The sequence below is a fragment of the Ranitomeya imitator genome, chromosome 8 (genome assembly GCF_032444005.1).
Source record: "Ranitomeya imitator isolate aRanImi1 chromosome 8, aRanImi1.pri, whole genome shotgun sequence".
Lineage (NCBI taxonomy): Eukaryota > Metazoa > Chordata > Amphibia > Anura > Dendrobatidae > Ranitomeya > Ranitomeya imitator.
Window position 1 is genome coordinate 51,391,345 of NC_091289.1, and position 19,180 is coordinate 51,410,524.

The 19,180-nt window shown below is 41.9% G+C and overlaps 1 protein-coding gene across 1 annotated transcript in view; it reads right to left on the reverse strand.

Annotated features, from left to right (window-relative positions):
• CACNA1I (calcium voltage-gated channel subunit alpha1 I) overlaps window positions 1-19,180 on the reverse strand; it is a 459,676-nt gene that overhangs the window by 237,959 nt on the left and 202,537 nt on the right. The window contains exons 11-13 of the mRNA XM_069737599.1: window positions 11,403-11,558; window positions 4,563-4,653; window positions 4,209-4,402 (exon numbers count right to left, since the gene is read on the reverse strand). Coding sequence (XP_069593700.1) covers window positions 4,209-4,402; window positions 4,563-4,653; window positions 11,403-11,558 — 441 coding nt within the window. The remainder of the gene's footprint in view (window positions 1-4,208; window positions 4,403-4,562; window positions 4,654-11,402; window positions 11,559-19,180) is intronic.

Genomic DNA, 19,180 nt, shown 5'->3' on the forward strand with positions numbered 1-19,180 from the left:
TGGCCAATTTTATGTGTATCTGGTAGCCACTTTACGGCATCTCTCTTATACCAGGTCCTAAACTTGCCTTTCCTCGCTGAGAATAAACGTCTCCATCTGAATGGGTTCATGTGAAACCTCTTCTTAGACTAAAATTCTCTCTCTCTGTGTGCTGCCTTATTTACTTAACTACAGGTCCTTCTCAAAAAATTAGCATATAGTGTTAAATTTCATTATTTACCATAATGTAATGATTGCAATTAAACTTTCATATATTATAGATTCATTATCCACCAACTGAAATTTGTCAGGTCTTTTATTGTTTTAATACTGATGATTTTGGCATACAACTCCTGATAACCCAAAAAACCTGTCTCAATAAATTAGCATATCAAGAAAACGTTCTCTAAACGACCTATTACCCTAATCTTCTGAATCAACTAATTAACTCTAAACACATGCAAAAGATACCTGAGGCTTTTATAAACTCCCTGCCTGGTTCATTACTCAAAACTCCCATCATGGGTAAGACTAGCGACCTGACAGATGTCAAGAAGGCCATCATTGACACCCTCAAGCAAGAGGGTAAGACCCAGAAAGAAATTTCTCAACAAATAGGCTGTTCCCAGAGTGCTGTATCAAGGCACCTCAATGGTAAGTCTGTTGGAAGGAAACAATGTGGCAGAAAACGCTGTACAACGAGAAGAGGAGACCGGACCCTGAGGAAGATTGTGGAGAAGGACCGATTCCAGACCTTGGGGAACCTGAGGAAGCAGTGGACTGAGTCTGGTGTGGAAACATCCAGAGCCACCGTGCACAGGCGTGTGCAGGAAATGGGCTACAGGTGCCGCATTCCCCAGGTAAAGCCACTTTTGAACCATAAACAGCGGCAGAGGCGCCTGACCTGGGCTACAGAGAAGCAGCACTGGACTGTTGCTAAGTGGTCCCAAGTACTTTTTTCTGATGAAAGCAAATTTTGCATGTCATTCGGAAATCAAGGTGCCAGAGTCTGGAGGAAGACTGGGGAGAAGGAAATGCCAAAATGCCTGAAGTCCAGTGTCAAGTACCCACAGTCAGTGATGGTGTGGGGTGCCATGTCAGCTGCTGGTGTTGGTCCACTGTGTTTCATCAAGGGCAGGGTCAATGCAGCTAGCTATCAGGAGATTTTGGAGCACTTCATGCTTCCATCGGCTGAAATGCTTTATGGAGATGAAGATTTCATTTTTCAGCACGACCTGGCACCTGCTCACAGTGCCAAAACCACTGGTAAATGGTTTACTGACCATGGTATTACTGTGCTCAATTGGCCTGCCAACTCTCCTGACCTGAACCCCATAGAGAATCTGTGGGATATTGTGAAGAGAAAGTTGAGAGACGCAAGACCCAACACTCTGGATGAGCTTAAGGCCGCTATTGAAGCATCCTGGGCCTCCATAACATCTCAGCAGTGTCACAGGCTGATTGCCTCCATGCCACGCCGCATTGAAGCAGTCATTTCTGCCAAAGGATTCCCGACCAAGTATTGAGTGCATAACTGAACATTATTATTTGTTGGTTTTTTTGTTTGTTATTAAAAAACACTTTTATTTGATTGGATGGGTGAAATATGCTAATTTATTGAGACAGGTTTTTTGGGTTATCAGGAGTTGTATGCCAAAATCATCAGTATTAAAACAATAAAAGACCTGACAAATTTCAGTTGGTGGATAATGAATCTATAATATATGAAAGTTTAATTGTAATCATTACATTATGGTAAATAATGAAATTTAACACTATATGCTAATTTTTTGAGAAGGACCTGTATATACAAGTTGGCAACTTTAGGTTCAGCACCTGTTCACACTTAGTCTATGTTTGGATGTGACGGTCAGGTTTTTGAAATGTACAATTTTCATAGTCATGAAAATACAGAAAAAACTTTAAATGAGAAGGTGTCCAAACTTTTGGTCTGTACTGTATATATATATATATATATATATATATATATATATATATATATATATATACAGTATACAGTGGGGCAAAAAAGTATTTAGTCAGTCAGCAATAGTGCAAGTTCCACCACTTAAAAAGATGAGAGGCGTCTGTAATTTACATCATAGGTAGACCTCAACTATGGGAGACAAACTGAGAAAAAAAAATCCAGAAAATCACATTGTCTGTTTTTTTATAATTTTATTTGCATATTATGGTGGAAAATAAGTATTTGGTCAGAAACAAAATTTCATCTCAATACTTTGTAATATATCCTTTGTTGGCAATGACAGAGGTCAAACGTTTTCTGTAAGTCTTCACAAGGTTGCCACACACTGTTGTTGGTATGTTGGTCCATTCCTCCATGCAGATCTCCTCTAGAGCAGTGATGTTTTTGGCTTTTCGCTTGGCAACACGGACTTTCAACTCCCTCCAAAGGTTTTCTATAGGGTTAAGATCTGGAGACTGGCTAGGCCACTCCAGGACCTTGAAATGCTTCTTACGAAGCCACTCCTTCATTGCCCTGGCGGTGTGCTTTGGATCATTGTCATGTTGAAAGACCCAGCCACGTTTCATCTTTAATGCCCTTGCTGATGGAAGGAGGTTTGCACTCAAAATCTCACGATACATGACCCCATTCATTCTTTCATGTACCCGGATCAGTCGTCCTGGCCCCTTTGCAGAGAAACAGCCCCAAAGCATGATGTTTCCACCACCATGCTTTACAGTAGGTATGGTGTTTGATGGATGCAACTCAGTATTCTTTTTCCTCCAAACACGACAAGTTGTGTTTCTACCAAACAGTTCCAGTTTGGTTTCATCAGACCATAGGACATTCTCCCAAAACTCCTCTGGATCATCCAAATGCTCTCTAGCAAACTTCAGACAGGCCCGGACATGTACTGGCTTAAGCAGTGGGACACGTCTGGCACTGCAGGATCTGAGTCCATGGTGGCGTAGTGTGTTACTTATGGTAGGCCTTGTTACATTGGTCCCAGCTCTCTACAGTTCATTCACTAGATCCCCCCGCGTGGTTCTGGGATTTTTGCTCACCGTTCTTGTGATCATTCTGACCCCACGGGGTGGGATTTTGCGTGGAGCCCCAGATCGAGGGAGATTATCAGTGGTCTTGTATGTCTTCCATTTTCTAATTATTGATCCCACTGTTGATTTCTTCACTCCAAGCTGGTTGGCTATTGCAGATTCAGTCTTCCCAGCCTGGTGCAGGGCTACAATTTTGTTTCTGGTGTCCTTTGACAGCTCTTTGGTCTTCACCATAGTGGAGTTTGGAGTCAGACTGTTTGAGGGTGTGCACAGGTGTCTTTTTATATTGATAACAAGTTTAAACAGGTGCCATTACTACAGGTAATGAGTGGAGGAAAGAGGAGACTCTTAAAGAAGAAGTTACAGGTCTGTGAGAGCCAGAAATCTTGATTGTTTGGTTCTGACCAAATACTTATTTTCCACCATAATATGCAAAAAAAATTATAAAAAAAACAGACAATGTGATTTTCTGGATTTTTTTTCTCAGTTTGTCTCCCATAGTTGAGGTCTACCTATGATGTAAATTACAGACGCCTCTCGTCTTTTTAAGTGGTGGAACTTGCACTATTGCTGACTGACTAAATACTTTTTTGCCCCACTGTATATATATATATATATATATATATATATATCAATCTGACCTGCTCCTTATGCTCTATATCATCCCACCTGCAGATCAGATTCCATTTTCAACAAGACAGGTTCCCCTTAAGTATTACGAAAGACTGACAATTTTTCCACTTTGTGATCATGGAAACTATTATGGATATCAGTATCCAAGAAGTATCGTTTCTCCTTGTGGAGAGTGACATGTTAAGCATTTCGAGGTGAGGAGACTTAAAGCCGCAATGCTCCTCTGGGAAACAGGAGCATTGTGGCTTTAAGTCTTCTCATCTCGACATGCTTAACATGTCACTCTCCACAAGGAGAAACAATGCTTCTTGGATCCCGGTCAGACGCCTCTCAATCAGCCAAACCAAATCTCCACTTTGCACTGACGAGGGGCAGTACCCCGAAACACAGTGTCTGCAAATTGAGATTCTGGTTTGGCTTTTATCCTACGTCATGTGACAAGGCTCGTTAACGGGTCGACATTGACTGTTAGGATTGCTACTTCCAATAGGTGACATTAGAGTTCTAGTCCTCTTCCTCTCTGAAGAGACAATTTGCATAGATATCAGTAGAAATTCACTGAGATGACCACCTACCTGAGATCTCTGGTCGTAGGTCGTTCGTCCTAGTGACATGACGCTGCTTTTCCTGCCGTCCATGGCTATATGCATTTGATCCCTCTGTAATGAATTCCTGGACGTGTTCATCACTCCTGAGATCTGCTGGCTTGTTAGAGGGTTGTTTTCTAGGTGTCCATTTGGAGTCATTGGAACAGTACAAAGCTTTGGATCTAAACGTACAATTAATAGAGCTGGTATGTTCATCTACTAACAATTACATGGGCTACATATCTGATTTGTCCTGATGTCACACATAGCAAACAGGATCGGAGCCTTGCTTATTATTAGGACACTTTGAGTAGTTAACATAATGGATATTTTTACTCTTACCTGACCCAGTCTGGATTTCACGATACTTGTCACAGTCATCCATGTTTGAAGAGCTCCTTTCTTCATCAGAATATGACCTATTGGCATCACCCTGTGAGTAAGAAAACTGTAATAAGCATTCATTATATTCATTTACGTTTCATTTTGATTTATTGATGAACAATATAGTGAAACTGTATGAAGGTCACTGAGCAATTTACTGCCTGTTCTGTACCATTAATTGTGTTTTGCAGACATCCAAACAGAGGATCATAATTCTGAACCCGCACAAGAGTTGCACTGAAGATTCACCTTCACCTTACATTGAACATTGGGGTTACTTAGGCTTTTATGAATCTCACCAAAATGTTAGGGTGATTTCTAAGCTGTGGCACCACAGATATTCCTGAAAATGGTCAATAAACTGACGTAAATATACATAAGTAGCAAAAATGAAAAAGAAAAACATGCACCATTATGAAATACAAAATATCTAAAAGGCAACCTTGGAAATCTTGCTCGTCTTTTGTTGAGCACAGAAAGATAGGTTTCATTATAATGTGTTCCTAACTCCTGCTGCTGTCACCTGCACAGACTACCTATTTTATCGCATAGTTGTATTGTACTGTACTACATTTTTCATTATATTCCTATAAAACTATTTTATAAGAATTGAAAGCAATGAAGTCAATGCAAGTTAGTGGAACGCCCGCCAGGGCCATGGGGTGCTCGGTACCGGGTCTTGTACTTAAAGGGATGTGTCACGGCAGCAGTGACCCGGTTCGTGGCCCTGGGTGCCCAAGTAAAAGGGAAAGTTTGTTTGTGACGCTAACTGTGGTATTCAGAGGTGACTGATGCTCCTTAAAGGGGTTCTCTGGGGTGATGTTGTGGCAGCAGGGATGGTATATCTTTCCACAGGTGAAGCTGGGTCCCCAGGGCTCCCGGTGTATAGATAGAGATGGTGCGTTGTGTAGCAAGAAACGGAGGACACAGGTTTGCAGTCTATTTACCTTTTTTACTGATTAATTCAGGCAGCCACAGTACAGGGCACCAGAACACCAGATGCAGGTGTGGTCAGGCCAGCTTGGAAGCGAGTTGGGAGTCCCCCTTACCAGGTGGCGTTGGAAACCTTCCCTCTAGTGCTGTGGTGTAGTCCCTTGCTGCCTTAGGCCTCACACAAGGTCCTCACATGTTCTCTCTGTCCTCCTTGCAGGTAGGACACTACCTGTATTACAGGTAGCTTGAGCCTTTTTACAGGCTCTCTATCACGACCCGGGCTCTATGCGCTACTGTGTCCTCTGGTTTCTATGGTGGACAGGTGAGTTGTAATCCAGCTGTCCTGCCGGTTTCTGCTGTGAGATGTGGAGTCCTTCACAACCCCGGTCTTCTGGCTACCGGTATCTGCGCTGAGTAGGGCGGTAGCTCAGTCGCAGCTCTTCACTCTCCTGCATTTCACTTCCCCTTCACGCTCTCTACAGCTTGTTCTGCTTTCTTTTCTATTTCTTTCCTTTCAGGAGCTGCAGCACCCTCGTGGCTGTACAGCCCCTCTCTCAGACTCTCTGCCTCAGACTGCTCCAGTCTGCTGTCTGGCACTCACTGACTCATCACACTCACTGACTTTCCCTCCAGACCAGAATATATATATAGGGGAGCCACCCACAAACTGGATCAGAGCTCCCCTTTCTGGCCTGGATTGTGAACATGTTGCATGCTTGTGAATACCTGATAAGAGAGATCCTTCCTCACTTCCAAGCATGACATCACTCTTCCCGTGAGGAAAGCAGTGCCACTGTAACAACCTAGAACCTGGGGTGTTACATTAGACTTTAAAGGGAATCTGCAATGTTTATCATGTTGTAAAGCTGTGTGGCCGCTGAAAGTCCGGCTGCGGGGTGGAAATGAACTAGATTCAACCCTTGCTTTCAGTCATAGAGGTGCGACTTCGGTCACTGCTCAGTGCGTAGTCAGCAGCAGCTCAGGAATTGACTAACAGCCAGGTAAGCAGTGCATAAGTACTGATCCGGCTATCAGTCAGTGTCGGGACGTGGTGACAGCTGCCGCTCATTATGCACTAAATAGTATCTAAAGCTGCGCCGGCCACACCTATTTGGAGGCTGCTGGGAGGAATAAAGTTAATTTGCTCCTGGCAGCGGGGCTCTCAGTGCAGTGCTCTCAGTGCAGGAGCTGCACAGCTTTTAAACATTATGAACCAGAAGATTATCCCCATATCTGCAGGTTAATAGTGTTCCCTTTAAGCGTCCCTATACAAATGTAACTAAAGTAAGCCGAACGGAATCGGCTAACATGCTAATGTGTAAGGAGTCTTGCTAACTGGTTTCTGACAGGTGATGTTAGAGAAAAGAAGAATCTGGTTGTTGAATTTTATCATCATTATTCCTTTTTAATCCTATGTTGGCATTGAACAAAGACTATCTGTATATATGTATACTTACCCAGCAGTTAATGTATCTATAACATTTCCATTATTTTCTAATTGTGTGTGAAAACAGAACAGTGAGCTTCCATCTATGAAGGCAAAACTAGTTATGGAAGATAGCTGTCATACCAGGGCTAAATGAAGAGGGCATGAGCATGATTTTAATCTCATTGTCCAACCTTATGATATTGTTGACCTATCATTTATGCTAGTGTAACACCCCAGGTAACTGCTTGTTACAGTTTTATTGCCTTCCTCTCAGGGAGGGTGATGTCATGCTTGGTAGTGAGGAAGGATCCCTTTAACAGGTATCACAAACATGCAACATGTTCTTACTCCAGGCCAGAAGGGGGAGCTCTGACCCAGTTTGTGGGTGGCTCCTCTATATATATTCTGACTGGAGGGAAAGTGGAGTAGTCTGTCAGAGAGTTCAGGAAGACAGTAGGAGCCATGCAGACGTGAGGATCTGCAGCTCCTGTGAGGAAAGCAGGGGTCGTGCAGACCGTGTTCTGCAGCTCCTTGAAAGTAAAGAAAGGAACAGGACAGTTTGCAGAGAGAGTAAAGGAGGAAGAGAAGCAAAGGAGAGTGAATAGCTGGCAGGAAGCTGCGCCTGAGCTTCCTCCATGCTGAAGCGCAGGAACCAGTGGCTGGAAGACCGAGGTTGTGGGGGTAACTTCATGCCCCACAGCAGAAACCGGTGGACAGCAGATTGCAAGTCACCTGTCCACCATTAATATCCAAAGTCACAGTAACACAAAGCCTGGAGTCATCTGCGAGACCCTGTAAAAAGGCTTGAGTTGCCTGTCATGCGGGAAGTGTCCTACCTAAAGGGGGACAGAGAGAGAGTAAGGACCTTGTGTGAGGCCTAAGGCAGCAAGGGACTACAACACAGCACAGAGAGGAAGGCTTCCAATCCCACCTGTTTAGGGGGATTCCTGAATCGCTTCCAAACCGGCCGGACCACACCAGCACCTGTGATCCGTACCCTGGACTGTGGCTGCCTTACACCAGTAAAAAGGTAAAGAGACTGCAACCTTGTGTCCTCTGATTCTTTCTACACCATCTACCTTCTGTCCCTACTACACCGGGATCCCTTGGGACCCAGCTTCACCTGTGGGAAGTCATACCATCCCTGCTGCAGTACCATCACCCCAGTGGACCCCATTAAGCAGCGTCGTTATCCCTGACCGAGTACCACAGGTATCATCACGAACAAACTTTATTTCTCATTTCAAATCCCCTTTTCTTGGACGCTCAGGGCCACAGACCTGGTCACTGCCACTGTGACTACCCCTTTAACGACCACCGGACCCAGTACCGAGTATCCCTAGGCCCTGGCGGGTGCTCTACTAGATCAGTACAGCTCCATGAACTGTGCAGTAGTGACTCTCGAGTACTGCAGCATATCCCTTGTTGAAGTGAATAGGAGCTGAGCTGCTGTACCCTAGAATGGCTACTATACAGTGTGCGGAGCTGTATTGTTCTGGCTCCTTGCACTGTATAAATCTGACCTGCAAACAGCTGATAGTTTGGGATGAGAGATGTTGGACTTTTTCCAATCTGATATTGATGAGCTATTTGGAGGTCTTAGACAGCCCCTTGAATTTAAGGGTCTGGTCTGAATTCATTTGTGTTGTTATCAAAGCCAGGGTGATGGTAGAAAGGCCAAAAATGTCTGAGCAGAAAACCTGTAGTTGTCATAGTGGTCATGGCTGGAAGGAGAACAAAAATAATCAAGAGACTATCTCATGAAGGAGCAGTCACATCTGTTGACCTTTTTATTTTAGCAATTATTTATGTTCCATGAAAAGCAAACAAATATTCTGACATTTTTGGGTGAAAAATCCACTGCCTATGGTCTATTTAAAGGGAATATGTCAGCAGGGTTTTGCTATGGAATCTGATTAAGGGTGCTTAGTCACCGGAAACGCGTTGACCTTGGTTTTATAATATTTTTTTGTATGCTGATGTTTTGTCCTTTCACTATATTTTAAGTGAAATAAACTATGGATTTTTCACTATTTCGTTGAGCTGGATCTCCTTCTCTTTCCTGTTCGTCTACGCCCTGACACAGCGGTTCCGTGCTCCGAGCTCTTGGGAATGTCGGTATGGTGAGCTGGATTTTGTTTTTTCATGGAATCTGAATGCAGCATGAGGTAGGGTCTGAGATACTGATTTCAGCGATGTCTCACTTATTAGCCTGTGTGCTGCTGTTTCAATACACTGAGTGTTTTATCAGCAGCAGATTATTAATGCTGGACTGGATCCCACGAGAGACCTAGTCCAACCACGCCCCCAGCATTGATTAGCAGGTAACTGTAAATATTCAATGTACATAGAAAGCTTTGGCGTGGGCAGGGAAAGCTTTTTGAGCTCTCCTACATGCTACATCTGTGTCACAACTGCTGCATCCAGTAAACAGTGATACATCGCTGGAATCAGGGTCTATTTTCCTACATTATGCTGCTCTCAGAAGAGGTAGCAAAAACCTGATGACAGATTCCCTTTCATTTGCCTTTGGGTGTAATAACTGGCTAGATCTAAATTTATCACAGTAATTTGATGTTGACCCTGGAGTGCCAAGCACTTTATGAATGAAACACTTGACCCTGCCACACAACGGAAGTTTCTTGTGTTACGCATACCAATAAGGTCATTTTAATATTTTCCACTTAAGCAATTGTGGACAAGATTTGCTCAAAAATGCCAGTGGGAAAACGGACTGAGCTATTCCCACGTAACATATGGTTGAAACTAATTATAATTAGAGACTTGTAATTGCTGGCTATTTAAACATTAAATCCTTTTAATGCACATTAATGATCGTGTATGCAGCTGTGCCATCAAGCTTGACTTATATCCCTGGACAACCTGGGACACGAGTGAAATGTGTTTAATTAACAATTAGGCCATTTGCCACTAAACCCCATAAATAGATATATTTTTTTCTTGCTTTTTTATCTTGCTTGGTTTTAGAATATTCAGGTATTCTGTTCCAAATAGTATGTGGATACTTGAGCCTGCCATGTAGAAATAAGTTGACATAAAGACCACTAACTACAATGTCAAAGCTATAAAATGAGCAAGCCTTGCCATTCTGATTGCAACAATACCTGAACATCTGATCTCCTAGTTTACGTCACGGCTGCATCTTGAGAAGCATGACCTTGTAATCAGTATCACAATAGCAATCTGAGGCTATGAGACAGGCCAGTGGAAGAAATCACTAATGTAGGAATGATGAATAAATATATCGCACTTCATTATGTATGAGCAATGGAGACAAAATAAATGTCAGTCCCAGTTAAACTGCTTTGATTTAGCATAAGACTTACAAATGGCATATTTCAGGAAACCTAGCGAGTGGCTCTTAAAATAGTAATGCTAATAGTAATGCTCACTGTTTATGGATAATTTGACAGCGTTCTTTCAATCCCTGTTACAACTGGAAAGAATAATTAGGTAAAAAAAGTTTCCTTCTTTAATGGCCTATGACTCGATCTTGAGCCATGGCAACTTGATGGATGAACAATCTGTAGGAAGATCGATCTTGGTGAAACCTAGATAGGTCCACCAGGGTCTTCTCCACCGCTATCTCGATTTTATCAAGCAATCGAGTTGCTGGTCTTCTTCTTCACCTTGCATCTTCTATTCTTCCACCCATGATGTCCTTCTCCAGTGATTGTTCTCTTCGTCTGATGTGTCCAAAGTAGGCAAGTCGTAGTTTGGTGATCCTTGCTTCCAGTGACATGTCTGGCTTGATTTCTTCCCAAATTGATTTGCTTGTTCTTCTTGCCATCCATGGTGTTGATAACATTCTTCTCCACCACCGCACTTCAAAGGTGTAGATTCTTCTTCTGTCTTGTTTCTTTATTATCCAGGTTTCACACCCGTAGGCTACCACAGAAAAGACCAAACTATGAACGAACCATGATTTTGTTGCCTGTGAAATGTTCTTCGATTTCAAGACCTTGTCAAGTGTCTTGATTGATGATTTGCCCATATCTATTCTCCTATTGACTTCCGGTGACGTTGATGCTTCTTGAATGATCATCGATTCAAGTAGTCTGAAGTCCTTTACAACTTCCAGTTTGTCGCCATACCTCTCAAATGTGTGCCCGTCTTACCTAGCAGTAGCCAATATCTTTGTCTTCTTTGTGTTGAGTAGCAGTCCCATGTTCGAGCTTTCCATCTTGACACTCCGTAATAAGTCCTTCACTCCATCTACGTTTGTTGCTATCAATATTGTATCCTATATGCTGCCAAATTATAATTTCTATCAGTATGCTTTCATTTCTCTGAAAACTGGACGCTGTTTATGAAACGTTAGACATATTTTCCAAATGATCCAGTTCTCCGTCACCACCAATAGACTTTGGCAGTGTATAATAATATAATAAAAAAAAAATACAATATCATTTTACCTCTGCTTGGAATCCTTCAACCAAAATAGCAACCAGTAGATTGAAGAGGACGTAATTCCCAAATGTCATTAAGGCCACAAAGTAGAGAGCAGCCCAAGGAGAAGTACTGGCCATCCCATTATACAGCACCACGTTCCAGTCTTCTTGTGTCAAGATCTGGGGGAAAGTCGAAAGATAACACAGTATTTTTGAATTGTAGACTTATACAAGACATACATTTTTAATCAGTAAATGTATAGCTAGATTACAAGCAGGGCAAAAAGGCATCATATAGTTTCATAGCTTTTAAAGTTAAAATTTGACATAAGTTTACTGAGGTCAACCTATAACCTGACATGGCACTGGTGTCATCAGTGTTTTAGAACAGGGTATCACCAGTGTATGGTCCGTGTGTCCATTTTTACCATCCATGAGTCCATTTTTACCATCGGTGTTTCATCTATGTGCCCATTTTTACCATCATTGTGTCATCCGTGTGTCCGTTTTTACCATCAGTCATCAGTGTTTTTCACAGATGGATAAATAAATAAATTGCAAATCTTCTCATATATTTTGCAATGCTAAATATAGACAGCACACAGATGCCATTTTTGTGTTACACACATTTTTCACTGACCCATTGACTTGTATTGGCTCTTTTCATCCATGATACCCCCCAAAATAGACCTGTCTCTGTGAGTTTTGCTCGGACACATGGTCCATGTAAAAAAAACATATGTTAGCAGCACCATAAATTATAATGGGTATGTGTTCTATCTGTGAAAAAAAGGTATACAGCACATAAATGAAACACAGATATCTGAATGAGGCCTTATTCAGATTCTGAACCAGCAAGGGATGTTTAGAAAAAAAAACGAATTATTTGTAATGAGAAGGGACTATAAAAGATTCTGTACTGCAGGACTAGTACAAGCTAGTAAAACTCATATTTCAAGACTAACGCAATGTTTTATTTAAAAAAAATGACAGTGTATATATTTAAAGCCTAGAATGATATGACTCTGCACCTAGAGATGGGCGAACTCGAACAGTAAAGTTCGGCATCCGTACTGAACACCTACTGTTCACCAGGAAGTTTGTGTTATTGTTCGGATTTGGCTACCCAAACACCGGGAGTCTGCCACGCTTTCATGTGCACGACAGCGCAGCAAACACAGCCTCTGATCAGCGGCAAAATCATCACCGCTGGTCAGATAGCTGCTGTTCCCAAGCGATCAAAAGACAGTGTGAGCCCGTCGCTATGATGGGAGGTATAAATTTTACCTCTGGTCACTGGTGTCAGCTGATGGGACTACTGCTACCATCAGCCGACGCCTGCTGCCTCTAATAACAGTGAGAGCAGGAGCAGCTGATGGGACTACTGCTACCATTTGAAATCAAAAGACCTTCCCCCATTTTACAATGGACCTCCTGAGTATTTTACATCAGTATTTGTAAGCCAAAATCAGGAGTGGAACAATTAAAGGAAAAGTACAATAGAAACATATGCACCACTTCTGTATTTATCACCCACTCCTGGTTTTGGCTTACAAATACTGATGTAAAATACTGACCAAATACTGTTAGTGTGACGGCAGACTTACAGAAATTACTGATGAAACTCATTGCTGGAGGTCTGCAGTAAATGCTTTCTGTTGGAACATGGCCTTAAAAAACCCCATTAAACAATCCCATTTTAAAAGTTACACAAAGTTATGTAAAATGACTGTAATATAATTAATATAAATATAATATAAACTGCTACAAAGTACCGCTATTAATTAACTATAATGTACATTTGCATAATTTTACTTCTGCTTTTTCCCTTAACACGTGAAAATAAATGCATTGTTTGAGACCAGAACATATTGAAGATTTTTTTTATATTGAAAAATGATAATGTTTTTATTTATAAATGAGAAACCAGCTGTCGAAAATTGAGAACTGCAATTTGATTCTTTTAAAATGTGCTTTAATGCAGATTTAATTAATTTACACTGCATACCGGATAGATGAACAATCTATTCTAGACAATACTAGTAATTAATCTGTTATAGCAAAATAATTAGATAAATTACCACAAAGCACAATAGGTAAGACAATTATCATAATAAAATAACAACAAACTTAAGAAAAGTTAAATGTCGTCCACACACGACAATGGGAGAAAAGTATTTATTTCAACATTCAACAATGGAAGCAATTTACTGAGCAGATATTTTTATTTTACCGTTCATTCTTTATTTTTCTTTACAGTCGATACCACGGAATAAGCCATTAGATGGTCTATATACACAACCACCAAGACTGTGCTTGGCCTATATAACAGTCAGGTGGGGTGGCTGGAACACACTATTTTCTTCTTAAACCCGCCAACATCAGCTAGCTAGACCACAGTGATGGTCGGTCTTCGAAGCAACGAGTTGGAAACAAAAGTGTTAATATGTCAAGAGCAGCTGCCAATTTTCATAAGCAGAAAATTGCAAAAATACTTACTTTTACTATCTGACAATATCAATCTTCGAAGATCAGAATAAACCTTTAAGAGCTACAAGGTTGCTGAAGGACTACTTAGATGTCATTAATTATGTCCTGTACATAAATAAATAAATAAATAATCTTTATTTTTATATAGCGCTAACATATTCCGCAGCGCTTTACATTTTGCACACATTATCATCACTGTCCCCGATGGGGCTCACAATCTAGAATCCCTATCAGTATGTCTTTGGAATGTGGGAGGAAACCGGAGTGCCTGGAGGAAACCCACGCAAACACGGAGATAACATACAAACTCTTTGCAGATGTTGTCCTGGGTGGGATTAGAGCCCAGGACCCCAGCGCTGCAAGGCTGCAGTGCTAACCACTAAGCCACCGTGCCGCCCCTATGTACATATGTTATAGCATATATTTTATGGCCAAGTGTCGCCATTGTACATGAAAGGCTGTGACGGGACAAAGACTTGACAGTTTTCTGGATGACAGCTGAGGGGAAATTATGGAGGTCTGACATGGCCGAAGAAGAGCCTGGTGCTCAAAGAGAAGGGTGATCCTGTTATGCTGTTCCACTATGCTATGATATTTCAGAAGAAAGCAGACTTATGGGCTCTGATTTTTTAAGACTGGTGCTGTACATGAATGGAGTAAGTGGTGCCTGATTCGTTAAGTAGGGCACAACACATGAATCAGGCACATGAATCTGGAGCATCTTATAAGTGGTGTGTGCCTCCATGCTCATCGCAAAAGATCTTACTTCAGGCAGCATTCTAGAGTAATATTTCTGGAGTAAGGTACACCATGACTGGTCATCAATTAGATCGGCAGATATTACCATGCCCACGTCCCTTCCATGCTCTGTTCTCTTTGGAGAACCTGGCCAGAACTGTCACCAAAGAGGATGACAAAGTGATGAATGGCAGATGATGTCATGATGTGTGTCGTGAACTCCTGAGAACCTACGCAAAGCCTTCCTTGGATCAACGACACTTGAAACTCCGGCAAATAGCGAATGGCCTGAAATTCCAATGTGAGCAGCGGGCGTTCAGAAGATGTCATGTGAACCATATGGATGGAAGTGAGTAGCAGAGGGACTAAAGAAGTGAGCAGTGAGGTGAGTATAGCAATTTTCTTTTGCTTTTTTTTGCCTTTTGATGGTTCATTATGATTCAGAAAAATGGAGGTAAGGGGTTGCCAGTTTGCTGAGTCTGCAGAGGTGAAGAACAAAAAAAAATCCTTTTAGCAAATGTGGGTTTTTGTAAAATTCGTGTAGCATTCAATTCCACTAGAATTTATTCTTTCAGCTCTATTTGTGACAACTGGAAAAATGATTGTTCAGAGAAAAAAAGGTGAATGGTGCCATGATTTCTGTGTCATGCCAACAGTAAAGCATCCTGAAACCATCCATGTATAGGAGCTTTTCATCCATGGAGTGGGCTCACTCACAATTTTGCTTAAGAACGCGGCCATGAAAAAAGAATCTAGAAATACAGTGGGGCAAAAAAGTATTTAGTCAGTCAGCAATAGTGCAAGTTCCACCACTTAAAAAGATGAGAGGCGTCTGTAATTTACATCATAGGTAGACCTCAACTATGGGAGACAAACTGAGAAAAAAAAATCCAGAAAATCACATTGTCTGTTTTTTTAACATTTTATTTGCATATTATGGTGGAAAATAAGTATTTGGTCAGAAACAAACAATCAAGATTTCTGGCTCTCACAGACCTGTAACTTCTTCTTTAAGAGTCTCCTCTTTCCTCCACTCATTACCTGTAGTAATGGCACCTGTTTAAACTTGTTATCAGTATAAAAAGACACCTGTGCACACCCTCAAACAGTCTGACTCCAAACTCCACTATGGTGAAGACCAAAGAGCTGTCAAAGGACACCAGAAACAAAATTGTAGCCCTGCACCAGGCTGGGAAGACTGAATCTGCAATAGCCAACCAGCTTGGAGTGAAGAAATCAACAGTGGGAGCAATAATTAGAAAATGGAAGACATACAAGACCACTGATAATCTCCCTCGATCTGGGGCTCCACGCAAAATCCCACCCCGTGGGGTCAGAATGATCACAAGAACGGTGAGCAAAAATCCCAGAACCACGCGGGGGGACCTAGTGAATGAACTGCAGAGAGCTGGGACCAATGTAACAAGGCCTACCATAAGTAACACACTACGCCACCATGGACTCAGATCCTGCAGTGCCAGATGTGTCCCATTGCTTAAGCCAGTACATGTCCGGGCCCGTCTGAAGTTTGCTAGAGAGCATTTGGATGATCCAGAGGAGTTTTGGGAGAATGTCCTATGGTCTGATGAAACCAAACTGGAACGGTTTGGTAGAAACACAACTTGTCGTGTTTGGAGGAAAAAGAATACTGAGTTGCATCCATCAAACACCATACCTACTGTAAAGCATGGTGGTGGAAACATCATGCTTTGGGGCTGTTTCTCTGCAAAGGGGCCAGGACGACTGATCCGGGTACATGAAAGAATGAATGGGGCCATGTATCGTGAGATTTTGAGTGCAAACCTCCTTCCATCAGCAAGGGCATTGAAGATGAAATGTGGCTGGGTCTTTCAACATGACAATGATCCAAAGCACACCGCCAGGGCAACGAAGGAGTGGCTTCGTAAGAAGCATTTCAAGGTCCTGGAGTGGCCTAGCCAGTCTCCAGATCTCAACCCTATAGAAAACCTTTGGAGGGAGTTGAAAGTCCGTGTTGCCAAGTGAAAAGCCAAAAACATCACTGCTCTAGAGGAGATCTGCATGGAGGAATGGGCCAACATACCAACAACAGTGTGTGGCAACCTTGTGAAGACTTAGAGAAAACGTTTGACCTCTGTCATTGCCAACAAAGGATATATTACAAAGTATTGAGATGAAATTTTGTTTCTGACCAAATACTTATTTTCCACCATATTATGCAAATAAAATGTTAAAAAAACAGACAATGTGATTTTCTGGATTTTTTTTTCTCAGTTTGTCTCCCATAGTTGAGGTCTACCTATGATGTAAATTACAGACGCCTCTCATCTTTTTAAGTGGTGGAACTTGCACTATTGCTGACTGACTAAATACTTTTTTGCCCCACTGTATCTAAACATCCTCAAGAACAACTTCTTCATATGATCCAGGAGAAATAAGGCATTGCTAGCTCCTGGAAACGAGAAATGCCTTATCGTGGCTTCCAGGTACACATGAATTGGCCAACTTATGCGCTAAACTTTCTCAATTTTTTCATATTTCTAATGCCGTAATGCAATACAATTTTCATATTTCATATTTACATGCTATGGCGCTACAGTGTGCTGCCTTTTTGTTTGAGAGTATATGAGTTGGTGACTCTAGGTTCAGCACCTGTTCACACTTAGTCTACGTTTGGATGTGACTGTCAGTTTTTTGAAGTTTGTATTCATTAGTCAGGATTAGTGTTGAGCATTCCGATACTGCAAGTATCGGGTATCGGCCGATATTTGTGGTATCGGAATTCCGATCCCGAGTTTCGATATTTTTGCGATATCGGGATCGGGATGAATATTTATGTGTAAAATAAAGAATAAAAATAACAAATATGAATATACTCACCCTCGGACGCGCCCTGGTTGTAACCGCTGCAACCGGCAGTCTCCGTTCCTAAGAATGAGCGAGTGAAGGACCTGTGATGACGTCGCGGCTTGTGATTGGTCGTGTGAGCGGTCACATGAGCGATCACGTGACCAATCACAACCCGCGACGTCATCGAAGGTCCTTCACCCGCTCATTCTTAGGATCGGAGGCTGCCGGTTACACCGCTAAGGTCCAGGGTCCGCCGGAGGGGTGAGTATATCCATATTTTTTATTTTTATTCTTTATTTTTTACATGAATATGGATCCCAGGGCCTGAAGGAGAGTTTCCTCTCCTTTAGACCCTGGTAACCATTCCAGGGTACATTCCGATATTTGTGTCCCATTGACTTGTATTGGTATTGGATATCGGTATCGGCGATATCCGATATTTTTCAGATATCGGCCGATACAATCCGATACCGATACTTTCAAATATCGGAAGGTATCACTCAACACTAGTCAGGATTTGGCCTAAGAGCTGATATCCGGTATATCAGGGCGAAGGGAAGACATCGAATAATAAGCGCCAACGATGGAAATATTGAGTCTTTATATAAACTTGATGCATTTCTTAATATAAGTAAAAAGTTATGAAATGTTTATAATTGTACCTCAGCAACCATAGAATCATCTCATAGATGTAAACATTATGAAGCAACAAACTGGGTGAAAAGCAAAATTTGTGTCAGTCTCTAAACTTTTGGCCAACACTGTAAATTTACCCTACTTTCCTAATATAAGCCAAGCATACTAGGTTATTTTCTAGATATGATAGTCAATGTATAGTTGACAGCTTCCAAAGAAGCGCACATTCACACATTCAGTTTGGTAAGAAATTTGTAGCAAAGATAAAGCAGTTGGAGTGTTATGACCCCTCCATTAAAAAGAGTAATATCAAAAAATCGTATTTCTTTAGGTTTTAAAGTACATATTTAATATTCCAAATTCAATCTGCTGGCATTGTACCAGTTGGGAGTGTTGATTTTACAACTAAATCCTTTGGTACCAGATGTAAATAACTCTCAGTAGCCAATAATTGAAATACATTTCCAGTGACTCATTACTATTGGAAAGTTGCACTCATGTACATAATAATATGTGAAGAAAGGTCATGTGAAATGTGGGCTTTTCAAATAGTCTAAAACCTCCGATTTGTCACAGCTACAGTGCACACACAAGCTGTATTTGACATAAATCCAAGAAAATCAGCTTTGGATGCTATAACATTGTCCCTCAAGGCCGTAACCAATGCTTAAGTTATCAGATATCATTGTTGGAACACCGGAAATGAACATGAATCAACAACTCGTGCACATGGTTGTTTTATAGCTCAGGAAGTCTTTGACAATGCAGCTTAAAGGGGTTGTCCAGCCATTTTCTAGTGCTGAAAACGCCCCCCTCAGCTTATACACGAGTCAATTGTCCAGAAATCCGGCAGGGGAGGGGGATTGGTGGAGCAGCGGGTCACAGGAGGCAGAAGCCGGCGGCTGCGGCTGTAACTGTGCCCGCTGCTAAAGAGAAATCAATATTAATTTCTCTTATAGCAGCACACAGTGACAGCTGCCAGCTTCCAGAAGACATCTTACTCACCCACCAGCGTGTCCTCGCAACATGTCGGTGGTCCCGGCACCTTTGCAGCATCTCGATGGTTCCGATTTCCAGCAGCTCTTCTGATGCGATCATGTGGCGCCGCT